The 12,722-nt window shown below is 32.4% G+C and overlaps 1 protein-coding gene across 3 annotated transcripts; it reads left to right on the forward strand.

The window, feature by feature from the left end:
• Window positions 1–5,128: 5,128 nt before the first annotated feature.
• LOC107888773 (LEAF RUST 10 DISEASE-RESISTANCE LOCUS RECEPTOR-LIKE PROTEIN KINASE-like 1.2) lies at window positions 5,129–12,210 on the forward strand. 3 transcript variants are annotated; one of them, XM_041077664.1, is made up of 3 exons: window positions 5,129–6,121; window positions 7,163–7,348; window positions 12,125–12,210. In XM_041077664.1, exons 1-3 carry the CDS (start codon window positions 5,635–5,637, stop codon window positions 12,181–12,183), a joined length of 732 nt encoding a protein of 243 aa, XP_040933598.1. In that variant the 5' UTR covers window positions 5,129–5,634; the 3' UTR covers window positions 12,184–12,210. The 3 variants fall into 3 exon arrangements, with proteins under 3 accessions (XP_040933598.1, XP_016668464.1, XP_040933599.1); XM_016812975.2 differs by lacking the exon at window positions 12,125–12,210 and adding an exon at window positions 8,891–9,424 and having other exon boundaries at window positions 5,154–6,121; XM_041077665.1 differs by lacking the exon at window positions 7,163–7,348 and adding an exon at window positions 11,590–11,642 and having other exon boundaries at window positions 5,156–6,121.
• Window positions 12,211–12,722: the final 512 nt, after the last annotated feature.

The following is a 12,722-nucleotide window of genomic DNA, read 5'->3' on the forward strand; positions in this document are numbered from 1 at the left end:
TTAGAAAGTAAAGTTCAGCAGTCTCGTAGGTTTTTGTTTCTTTATTTCCATCTCATGAAAAATACAGTCATGTAACTTTCCTACAAACTACAACCAAATCCAATCTTGTCTGCAAATTACTTAAATTTCCTTGTATCTTAGCTTTGTAATTATTTAATATAATTAATATGATTACAAAACTTCCACTTTAATTTATTCCATAACTATATTTTGATCAACTTCCACTAGGCATGGATGCCTTCTCTTCCTTTTCTATCTTATTCCTTTTATAACTATTTTCCAACTATCTTATGCTCACGATGATGATATCCACTTTATTTCATGCGCTCCATTTGATTGTGGAAACCTTCCTAATATTTCATATTCTTTCTGGACCGATCAACAATATCGACCTTCCTACTGCGGTTACGGTGATGAAGGGTTTAAGCTAAAGTGCATGCAGAATCAGCCCACTGTTATGACCCTCGCTTCCCAACACTTCCAAGTGTTGCGTCTCAATCAGTCTCGTGATTCATTGACAATCAAACGAGTGGAGTTAAACAGTACTTGTCCTCAGCAGATTTTGATAACTAATCTTTTTAATTATTCCGAAACCGCTGAGAACATTATTCTGTTATACGACTGCCGAAGCAGGGGAGGTTCGAATTATAGTTTCAGTTGCAGAAAGGGTGGAAGAGAAATGTTCCCTGTGTTATTTAAGGAGGATGAAAATGACTGCGATGAAAGCAGTGAAAAAGTTGAAATTCCTGTTGGGAAAAAGGCTTTTGATAATCTGATGAGCGGAACCAGCGCTGTGAATGAAAGTTTAATAGAACCGTTTGACATGAGATACTTTTCATACGGAGTATATTGCAAACTATGCAGGCATTCTGGCGGAAGATGTGGATCTAACGAAAGTCTACACTCAGTATTACTCTGCTATTGTCGTGATCGTCCTCATCGACTTAAATGCCAACATGCTCATGGTATGCCCTGCTTCTTTTAACTCTTTCAGCATCATGAAAAAACTCCATTCAATCTTTTACTCAGCGTTGTTTCTGTTTGTTTGTTTGTTTTTTTTTTTAGTACCTAATATTTGATCAAATACAAACCAATAGAAGATAAGACAATATTTAGATAATATCAGAAAAGGAAAAAAAAACAATAATATATATTATTTAACATCCCAACTTCATTTGTTTATTTAGTATATTAATTACATGTTCATTAACTTATTTTAAGTAAAAAATTTCATATTAAGAGGATATTTTTGTCTAAGTAACTATCTATCAATACCTGGTCACTTGGCTCAAATGTTTTTTTGTGCAAGTCATGGTCAATAGCCATTTATCTTCTTTCTTTCTTTTTTTCTTCTGCCCATAGAGTGAATGCTACGCTGAAACGGGTCAATACTCAATATTTTATCACGAGCTTACTGCTACAAGATTAGTAGCGTCAGGGGCGTATTCAGGGCCTGGCATGTCCTCGGTTGTTTAAATTTTTTAAAAATTTTAAATTATTAAAGTAAAATTATACTTTGACCTTTTTTAAAATTATAAAAATTTAATTTAATTTTTTATAAATTATAAAAATATAAACTATAAAAAATTCAAATTTCATCCGGCTCCTTTAAAATAATTTTCTGGCTTCGTTCCTGAGTAAGATGACCTTTTAATTAGGGTTAAATACAAAATTAATATCTATCCTAAATCACTTTTCTTTTAATAAGGTATTTTCATTATAATTTCACCAAATAAGTTGGACTTTGATATTGTCGTTGCAGTTGAAAAATACTTTTGAAGAGCTTGATTAAGAAAAAATTATTTTTGAAAAGTACTTAAAAAAGTATGATTTATTAATTTCAAGTGTTTGACATAACTGTAAAAAATTATAGTTAAATGTTAAATTGTCCGTTTTAGACATTATATCAGAACTTAAAAAATAAATAATTTTAAATATTTTATGAAATATACATTTTTAATACTATTTAAGTTGACAATAAATTATTTATAAATTTAATGATACATGAAATATTTTAAAAAAAATTAAATATAATAATAAATGATATTTAAATATTTACTATAATAATATTTGTAAGTAATATTTAAATAATTTAATATAATGATAGATAAAATATAAATTAATTTAAAATTTTAAATATATTTTAAACTACATAGTAAAATTAAACATTAAAAAATAAATTGTTTCATGGATGCGTTCTTCTACTTCGTTTCACCATCTTCCTTTTGTATCTTATTCCTTTTTAACTATTTTCCAACTATCTTACGCCGACCAAGTAAATTACATTTTCATATAAAAGATATAAATTCAAACTTTAAAAATAATATTATTAATGTAATAGGCTAATTTTGACTTGGGCTCCCCCCAAAAAATAATAACTGAATAAATAAAGCCAAATGATGTAATCGATCGAAAACAGTTAAAAAGGGTCAAATTGAAAGACAATTATTAAATTATGGCCAAATTAAAAAGATGGAGAAAGTGAATGAGTTATTAAATTTTGTTGACTTTGTAAAAGCCAAAAATAGGAAGATATTATTTTATTTTTATTTATTTTTATTTTATTAAATCAGTTAGGCTATTTTTAGTAAACCCCATGTATATAAATACCGTTCTTTAGAAAAATAAAAGTAATCTAGTGCAAAGGAAAATTTTCGGAGAGGTGATTCTCTTTTTTCGATTAGACTCAACATCTCGTGGTTTTTTTTCTTTCTGTTTTCTTTTGTTTTTTTTTTATTTTTTAAAATTCATTAGCAAAGAAGAAAATAAAAAGAAAGGGATAAAAGAGGGGTACCTAAACTGTTATATGTCGTCGGAGTCTCTCCTTCGTCAAAATCAAATCCAGTAGAGAGCCCTTTCTTTTTTATTCGTTGTGGTTGAAAATGCCAAACCCTTGAACAAGGCTCTTATGGGAGTGAAAAAGGGTGTTTAGTTTTTTTTTATTTCTGCTTTTAAATGACTAAGTGTTAATTTTAGGGTTTATTTTTGGTTTTATAATGTATTTGAAACGGCACCATTTAGGGTTGTTTCAGTGGCTCCAAAACGGTGCCGTATAAGGCAACCCGACTCGATACCCATGAGGATCCGCACGTTTTGCTTAAACGGGATGTCTGCACGATTAGTCCCTTTCTTGTGCGCAGTCATATGATTGTGCCCTATTTCAATTTTCTTATTCTTATTAGTCTGAAAGTTGAGCATTGTTTCAAATTAGTCCGCGTTTAAACACTGCGTTTTGGAGATTTGGGGCATTTGCATTTTTAATCATCGTGTGTTTTCACGCACTTTATTTTGATCCTTGATTTTGTTTAATAACTTTATTTGTTTGTAAATCATTCCTTTGATTTTGGTTTTTATTTCAATTGAGTCTGTTTTTTTTAAATAATAGTTTATGTGTTTTATTCTTTATAATATATTCATTATTTATCGTTAAAAGAATTTGTTTTAACATTTTTATTTTTTTCGTTTGATCTCGCATTGTTTTAGTGTTTTTGTTACTTACTTTTATATATTTTTATATTATTTTTCAAGTTTACTTATTTTAGATTCTTTTTTTATATATTTCTATACTTTAAAGATTTATGTGATATTTAATTTAAATATTCTTATACATTTTATATATTTACACATAATTTAGCTTAAAATTATTTTCTTATTCTATGTATATATTATTGATGATATACTATCTTACATATATGTTTTCTTTAAAAATCTATTTATATATAATTTATTTCCTATAAATACTCTATTTTATCATATATTTTTGTTTATTTCAAATACTTTTATACATTTGTATTTTCATGTATCAATTATTTATATTGAGTTTTTATTTTACGTATATTATTTATGTAGATTGACGTATGTATTATTTTGTATATTACTTACCTTATAATATTTATTTTAAAATTTATTTGTATATTACTATTTAATATATTATTTATTTTTATCTTTTTACCTATTTTAAACTTTTATATCTATTACTTGTTTTAAAATTTTTTGTACTGTTTGTATAGTGATGTTTTCAAATTTTCTTTTATTCATATTATTTTATTTTAAAATTTGTTATATTTCATTTGTATAATTTGCTTGGAATTTCTTTTAAATTGGCTTTTAATTCATTAGCCTTCAGTTATTAATATTAGTATTTGTATAGTATATGATGGGTTGTCATTATATGTACCCTAATTTGTTCCTTTGTGTTTTTTTTTTATTTTTTATCATTCATGTAATATTATTGCTAGGTATTTTTATTTCATGCTCAATACTATGCTTGTATGTTTCTTATTATTACATTAGGTTTTGAATTCCAATTTTCGCCCAATATCGATTGCCTTCTATCCTTAAGTAAACTAAACGAATATATTTTGAGCCAGTTTTATAATTGCTTATTCGAAAACTTCTCAAAATAAAGCAATATTTCGTGTTTGGAAATTCGAGAAATCGTACCCTAACGAGTTGGGTTTCGATTTTCTGCTTGACCAAATAACTAAGTATCCTTTTAAAATTTCGTCTGTGCTTTCTTAAATTAAAAAAACACGACAATATTTTGTGTTTGAAAATTCGGAAAATAGTGCCCCAACGTGCTGGGTGTTGATTTTTTATTTGACCAAATAATTGAATATCCTTTTTGTTTTTGAGGAATGAGTTTTGTAAACCATGAGATGATCTTGGTTTCGAGGGTTTAAAATGTCGTATCCTAACATATTGGATGTGATATTTTGTTCTTTCGGAAAAAGAGAATCTTAAAATCCAAATCGAGTTGTTCGCGCATTTTTAAAGGGATCATATTTTAACATTTTTTCAAATTTTTAACGTTAGGACATTAATTAATCAATTGGTATCAATTTTGGGCGTGACGAGGGTGCTAATCCTTCATTGTATGTAATCAACTCCTGAACCTATTTTCTATTATTTCATAGGCCAAAATTAATATTTTAAATAAAACAAAGTGTTTTATAAGTTGATCCAATCACACTCAAACAAAAAGATTGGTAACAACTTTATTTTTATTTTTAAAATCCACTCATATTTTTCAAAAATAAAAAATGGTTTCGTAAATTAAGATTGTAATTTTATTAGAAGAAATGTTTGCTTTATTAATATATTGTATCAGTTCCGACTCTCCCACCTTAAAAATTTCTAGACAAAAAGAAAATGGGAATTGCTCAGCCGTCTCTATCATCTATCACTCCTCCGAGATGCTTTTGCCTTTGTTTGTCAATACAAGCAGCCCTACCCCATGCCCCTGTTTCTATCATATTACCCAATGCTGCTAATTTGCTCCTCTCTTTCAATATGGTTTCTTTATCATTCTTTACTTGCCAATAATTCATCCTTCATTTCTCCACTTGTTCTCACTCTCATCATCTTCCATTAATGGACACCTATCTCTTCTTCTTCATCTTACTTGTTCTCCCCGTAGCTTATTCCGATGACCACGGCCTGTTCTTGGAATGCAATTAGACATTCAATTGTGGTACTTTACAAGGCATCGGATACCCTTTCTGGAGCCCTCCTCTGCGCCCTAGTTACTGCGGTCATCACGGGTTCGAGCTCATTTGCCAACAAAATCAGTCCCCTGTCATCACCATTAAAACCCAGAGATTTCATGTATTGAACATCAGTCGTCCTCCCCTGATGACCATTGCACCTGTTGATACCTGGGAAGATCCTTGTCCTCAACAATTCCATAACATCTCATTAAACCACAACCTCTTTGATTTTGCTGCAACCATTCGAAATCTCACTATATTCTACGGCTGCCCTCTTGAAGATGATATACCTTTCCAACATAGATTTAATTGCGGTACTACTACATCCAACGGCAACACCTATGCCTATTACCTGGATGAATCATTGTCCAGACTTCACCGTTCGGAGCTCACGGATTGTGACACCAGTATCATAGTTCCGGTTAATCAAAGCGAATTTGATGAACTCTGGAATGAACCTGACAATATAGTGGGTGCTTGGAATAAAGGGTTTGAAGTAATGTATCAAAAGGACATGATTTCATGTTTGGCATGCAGGAATTCAGGTGGAGTATGTGGATCTAATAGTTCATCGCTTGATTTCTTATGCTTTTGCCCCGACCACCCTTGCTCTAAATCCTGTGTGGTTTCTGGTATGTTTGCTTCTTCTTAAACTATTTATCTATTCAACTATTTAGAGAAGCATAGCAAAGTTCATTAACTGCTTGATATAATGATTTTCTATCTTGGCACTTGCAATGGGTTATTAGTATTGCTTGAGGTAATGTTTTTCTTCTCGTGGAGGCTCGCATAAACCCATTTGAAAGCTCTACTCCTCTTGTCTTTAGTTTGATTGTAAGACGTAATATGATGATATAATAGGAAGCCTCCATTATACAGCTGGTTTCTAATCTCCAGGGATGACATTTCTCGTCTTAGAATTACTGCATCGCGTTTATCAATCCACCATAGCCTAGGTCAAAGTCAACAACAGCCATCGCTATGCCTTCCTTTCTCTTCCATGGAAAAGTCCTACATTTACGTATTGATATACAAAAAAAGATAACACGTCGTCTACTTTTATTACTTTAATCAACAAACATATATATCGTATACCAATTCATGTCTCTTCAAAAACTTCAAGAATGCATTATCAACTGTGCCTTTCAACTCTTGCCATTTCCATCTTCACCTTCTTCTTAACCATCTTCTTCCTTATCCCACTATTATATAGCCAAGATGATGAAAATTTTGCCCAATGCTTTGATGCTTTTAGCTGTGGAGACATACACAACCTCATGTTTCCTTTTTCCAAGGATGATAGGCCTCAACTCTGTCACCAAGATGGCTTCGTGTTGAGCAAATGTGAGGATCCCCAGCCTATCATACATATTGGTGGGAACGAATACCGACTCATGTACTTAAAACACTCCACTTTTACAATGAGTATTGTTAGAAACGATTTATGGGAAAGAGTTGTCTTCCAAATCCCATCAATATCACCATAAATGACTCTTTCTTAACCCATCCTCCAACAAATCGACACCGTACTTTGTTTTACAATTGCTCCAACGTACCCCAACGTCCTATTATATTTCCGTGCTCCCCTGAGTTACTTTCTTTTTATGCGGATGATTTAAGTGAAAGGGATACTTATAGAGACTTTAGCAACTCTTGTGGTACGAATGTTCAAGTTCAGGTTAGTCAGAGCAGTTTTGATGAACTCCAGACTGAAAGGAATGAATATATGCTTGAAGAGTGGAGATTTGGATTTAATGTGGTGTATGATTTTCCTGCAATTTTCTGTGAAAGATGCGACAACCTTGTAGAGAAATGCTCCAACTTGATGAATGAATCTCGATATCCTGTCTGCAAGCCTGGTATGCTTACATTCCCTTAAACTCTACTCTTCATCTTCTTTACACATGCAACTCACACACGTTTCCAAAAATTAAACATTGAAAATTGAAGTACGGAATTTAAGTAGCACGGAATTTAAATTATAAATTTTGTTTGATATATTATTTAAAATTAATTGTAAAATATAATTAGATTGTTTATAAATATAAATTTTAAATTATATAAAATTATATTTTATATTTTTATTTTTATATATTTCACTTTATTCTATATAAATGTAAAATTTTTATAAGATAATATAATATTACAATAAATAAAATAAAATAAAGATAATTAAAAACATTTTTAATTAAGTAATAAATAGCTATCGTTGATTAGAGCTTTAAAAGAAATCCATTCATGGTCTAACTTTGGACTTGGTCAACGGTCCCACACAACAGCACCCATTAACTTGTTTGGCCCATTTCATTTCCGCCACCCCCCCCCCCCGTTTTAATGAAATGAAAAGGTGCCGCCAAATTAATGTTTCTTTTTCCCTCCCTTAAATTCAACTACTGAAATCTTTGGTTATATAGAGCAAGTGCTCCCACCTATTAAATTACTCTTCTATTCTATCTTTTCTCAACGGTCTCATTAAATTATGTTTCAGCGTATTTGAACCCATATCCTCCTGCATTGGAATAATACTTATGCCAAAAAAAATTATTGGAATTTAAAAAAAAAAGAAAAACAATGTTTGGAGCAAAACAATATAACACTTGAAATTTATATTGTTTGAATTGGATTGGATTTGCCCAATTGGTCAGATTGTTTGGATGGGGAATTAGTTGGAATATCAGTTCAAAAATGATAAAAAAAAGTGTTAACTCGTGAATTATTGCGGATTGATTGAATTAAGCTAAAAAATTAATTGAAAGGGATTTTATTGAGTGTTTTTGTGTATCTGTCCCTCAAGGAAGCTAATTTCTCTATTTATATGATATGATTCCTGGATGTGACGTCCTAAGTAGGCCCCTATGCATGCCAAAACGTATTTTATTCTAAGATTAATATGTGTTTCCTAAGTGTGAGTTCACTTGCATGATGATGCGAACCTATCGCGTGCGAGCTAATGTCAGCGAACTATGCAGGCTATCATTATTGAATCGAGTCGGTCCTAGTCAAGTAACTGAGTAGCGGGTCAATAATGGTGAACACCATAACAATTTTTCCCTTACCTAGTTCGAAGAAGAGTTATTAAGTGACTCTTTTGATAACTTAACTATGCGAAGCAAGGGGTTTTTAATAATGAAACTTGTTGCACACACCTTTCATTTAAAATTGTTGTATACGCTTTACGATGTGTTAAAGAGACGTACAATTTTCTGAAGTTGATTGGGCCTTTGCTACTGGACATGCGAATCATCATGTTTTGAATTTCTTTAAAAGGATTTGGTTTTACCCCTAAGTATTGAACCGTTTGGATTTTAAATTCTTGAAGAAGAGAAGCTGTTGAGAAGGGAAGTCTTGATTCAGATGTAAACTTTATTAAAATTTTCAAATATTTATTCTATTCATTCTAGGTTTAGTCTAGCGATATCGTGAAGGCAACGTTCCCGTGGAGGCAAAAGTGTATGCTTGCACCATCAAGTATGAAGAAATGAGTCGTCGTTTGGCCGTTCGAGGAATTCAACTACCCAAATTTTCCTATGACTTCTCAATTGTTGAAAGTTCGAGGCGATTAATTGACACTGAAGGAGGTTTCCTGCTTCTTTTGCATCTACTAGGGAAGGGTTTTCACCTTCCTCTCCACCCTTTCTTCTACCATCTTCTTGATGAGAATGGGACAACTCCGGGGAAGTTATCTGGTTTCTCCTAGTGGGTCGCAGTCACCTATTTCATTGAATGTGGTCGTCGAGAAGAGGCATCATTGATTTCTGTTTTTGAACATCTGTACCAACTCAAGGCTTGTTACTGAGAAGGATTTTTAGGTTTATTTTATTTTACTCGTGAATGATGCAAGTTGATCATTTCGAACTTATCTTCCAACCTTCAGTTAAATTGTGGTAAATACATACGAGTGAAGAATAAATTTGGATTTCGTTTTGATTTTCCAACTAAGTGGTCGATACCTAGCAACAGTGTGTGCTTGCAAAAGTGAGGTATCACATTCGAAGTAGGTTGGGCTTAATTTTCCAAGCTTCATCGAGGTCGCGTATTGGAGCTTAAGGAGGTGCTAACTGCTAGAAATGTGTTTCACCATTGCCTTATAGATCTAAGCCCTAATAGGTGGAGGCTAGTTGATGACAAAAATGGTGTGGACACTGTGTCAGTTTTGCCCGCGGAGTTCGCGTGGCCATATGGAGCTATTTATGAATTGGGGCTTATTTCTTTAGGAAAAGTGAAGGAGCATAAGAATTATTTTTATACTTTTTGTAAATTGAAACCTCGCTCATGGTCCTCCAAATCTGCAAGGGATCCAGAAGGTAGCGCGAACACACCTATGATTATTGTTAGTGTTGATAATAGGCTTATTGGTGATGCAAGCATAATTCACGTCGTTGAAGAATCTTTAGGGGAATCAACAAGCTTTTCTAGAGAGATCGGTGAATTCATGAATGTATGATCTTTTATGTAGAATGTGTGAGGTGCTCTTTCTAGAGCTTCTGCTAAGGAAGGAAGTGGGAGTAGTTGAAAGAAACAAAAGACTACTGCTAGGGCTACCAACATTGTACTAAGTAGCGAAGAAGAGGGTAGTTTGCTGAAGGATATTCGTTGAAAGAATGGGAAGGACCGTGCTACATCATCTGGGATTGTGGCAACCATCGTTACAGTCCCTCCTGTGATTCTTTCTACACTAGTGTCCCCACCTCCTCTAAGGCCATCGACTGAAGATGCCTTTGGTGTGATTGTTGAACATGGTCATCCTAGGGGTTCGTTGAAGTTCATGTCTACTGGTGGCGAAGCCCGGACATTGTTTTCATGGCGCGACCACCTAAGTATGCAAAAGTTTCCTTACTGCCTTACTGGAGTGGATAAAAAATAAAAGGAGTCGAGGCCTCAAGAAGCCAAGGAGTATGTTTTTCCTTTTGCGTCGTTTAAATGTGTGAAGAAGGCGCCATTGAAGGAACTTGTGTTGTCTCTTTAAGTGGCTTTCATAGAGGCTGAAATGATTAGTGTGGGGCTCACCGAAGGAATAAAATAGGAGGTAAAAAAGATGGAATTCACGAATGTTTACTAATCTACCATAAGGGCTTTAGAGAGGGCTCGCGAGCTACACAAACAATTGGAAGAAGAAAATAACAGACTGATAGAGCAAAATAAAAGGTTAGAAAATCGTTTCACTCTTTTTGAAAAAGTCAATTAGAAATTACATGAAAAGATCAGAAGCATGCGAGTCGAAAATGTTGTTTTGGAAGAAACCATTAAAGCTATTAGCGAGCAACGTAAACTTGCTATGGCTAAGTTGGAGAAGCATAAAGAAGAAGCCTTGGAAAAAAATAAGGCAGACACAAGGCATAATTTTTAGTATTATCTGCCAAACTTGAAATTGAATATTCTGTTGCATGCCCAAGTGATTGGTGGACCCTTTGATGCTCGCAAAGTAAATTTGAATGCTCTGAGTCATCTCACAGGTGCCCATCTAGACTTTGATATTTATCTCACAGGAGTTTGTTGAAGAGTGGAAAAATTCTAGTATATTTTATCTTGCTGATACTCTTACTAAGACTAGTTCTGCTGTAACGGCCCAAATTTCAGTGATATCGGAACAGTGATTTGAGATCACTAAATCCGACAAGTATGTTAAAAATTTAATAAATTAATAATTATGAGTCAAGTGTGAATTTAGAAGAATTTTGAATTAGTGAATTTTGTGTAAAAAAAAGAGAGAAAAGAATTTAATAAGTAAATTGGGTCTAAAACGAGGTATCGAGACCTTGAATTCATAAACCGAGCCATAAATATTTTTAGAAATATTTATGGAGTGTAAATAAGTTAGTATTAAAGTTTCGTCAAGAAATTTTAAGATTTCGGTAGTTAATTAGGTGAAAAGGACTAAATTGAACTAATTGTAAAATTGTGAGATGTGATTAAATAGCTTAAGTATTTAAAGAGATGGATTTAAAGAGCAATTAGACCCAAAGTTTAATGGCTGGACGGTTTGGGTATGAAATAAGCAAGAAAACAATGTGAACAAGGGGCAAAATTGGAAATAGTATAAAAGTTAGTAATTAAATAATGATGTAATTGAAAAATCTAGACATTTCTTCATCTTTCTCAGCCAGAAACGCCGTACCAGGTCTCCTATGCTGGTTTTTCATATTTTTACACCATGTAAGTTCAATTTTTACTATTTCTTAGTAATTTTTATGTTTTGGTTACTTTTACAATTAGGTCCAATCATCTAATTCATTAGTTTTTGATTTGGTGGGTGAAATTGGAAGTTACCCTGGCTGAGTAAGGGTAGTATATGATGAATTATTATGAAATTGAAGTTCTAATTTCATATTAAGGTTGTTTTATTAAGTCATTTTGATAGAAAATGGTATTTAGGACCTAATTGTGAAAAAGTTGTGAATTAGATATTGGTGTTGAAATTGAGAATATCAAAGGTTGTGAAATAATTTATAATGATAAAATAAAGTGTTAATTGAGAAAAAAATTAGTTCAATTGATGGGTGAATTGAGCAGGGACTAAATTGTAAAAACTGTAAATTTTAGGGTAAAAGTGTAATTTCGAAATTTGAACAGCATAAATTGTGAAGTGAAGTAGAAATCAAATAAATGCTAATGAGTAGAAATAATTTATATTATAGATCAAGAGAAACGAGATTCAAGTCGTGATCGAGGGAAAAATAAAGTTTACGAGGAATAAGCTCGATTGCTAATATTTTATATCGAGGTAAGTTCATATGATTTTTAATAATGCAATGTGTAATTTAATGTTTTGAAATGAAAATTTCATGAATGATATAGTATATTATTGTATATAAAATGTCATTAAACTGTGATAATTGTAAAATGATATTTGAATAAAAGTACAAATTAAATGGAACAACGGACTGGAGTACTTTCATTCAGTGGCTAAGACGAATTGACGGAAAAGACCATGGTTGGACCATGGCAGCATGTGAAATGTGATTTCCGTATAAGACCATAGCTGGGCTATGGCTTCGGAGAAATGTGATTTGTGCTTCCGTATAAGACCATATCCGGGATATGGCATCGGTGTGATATGTGCTACTGTATAAGACCATATCTGGGATATGGCATCAGTGTGATATGTGATCCGTATAAGACCATGGCTGGTCTATGGCCTCGGTATGTGATATGTGACTATGTGCAAGACCATAATTTTACTATGGCATTGTGATAATGAGGTACTCAATTCCGTAATTGTTCCCTAATTTGATT

This window comes from Gossypium hirsutum, chromosome A09 (assembly GCF_007990345.1).
Source record: "Gossypium hirsutum isolate 1008001.06 chromosome A09, Gossypium_hirsutum_v2.1, whole genome shotgun sequence".
NCBI classification, from domain to species: domain Eukaryota; kingdom Viridiplantae; phylum Streptophyta; class Magnoliopsida; order Malvales; family Malvaceae; genus Gossypium; species Gossypium hirsutum.

Excerpts from the sequence above, each read along its gene's own strand:
- LOC107888773 (XM_041077664.1), top strand. The coding sequence starts at position 5,635 with ATGACCATTGCACCTGTTGATACCTGGGAAGATCCTTGTCCTCAACAA. Across the intron at positions 6,122-7,162 it reads TAAATCCTGTGTGGTTTCTG|TTCAGGTTAGTCAGAGCAGT; the intron begins GTATGTTTGCTT and ends CGAATGTTCAAG. Across the intron at positions 7,349-12,124 it reads ATATCCTGTCTGCAAGCCTG|ATCAAGAGAAACGAGATTCA; the intron begins GTATGCTTACAT and ends TTTATATTATAG.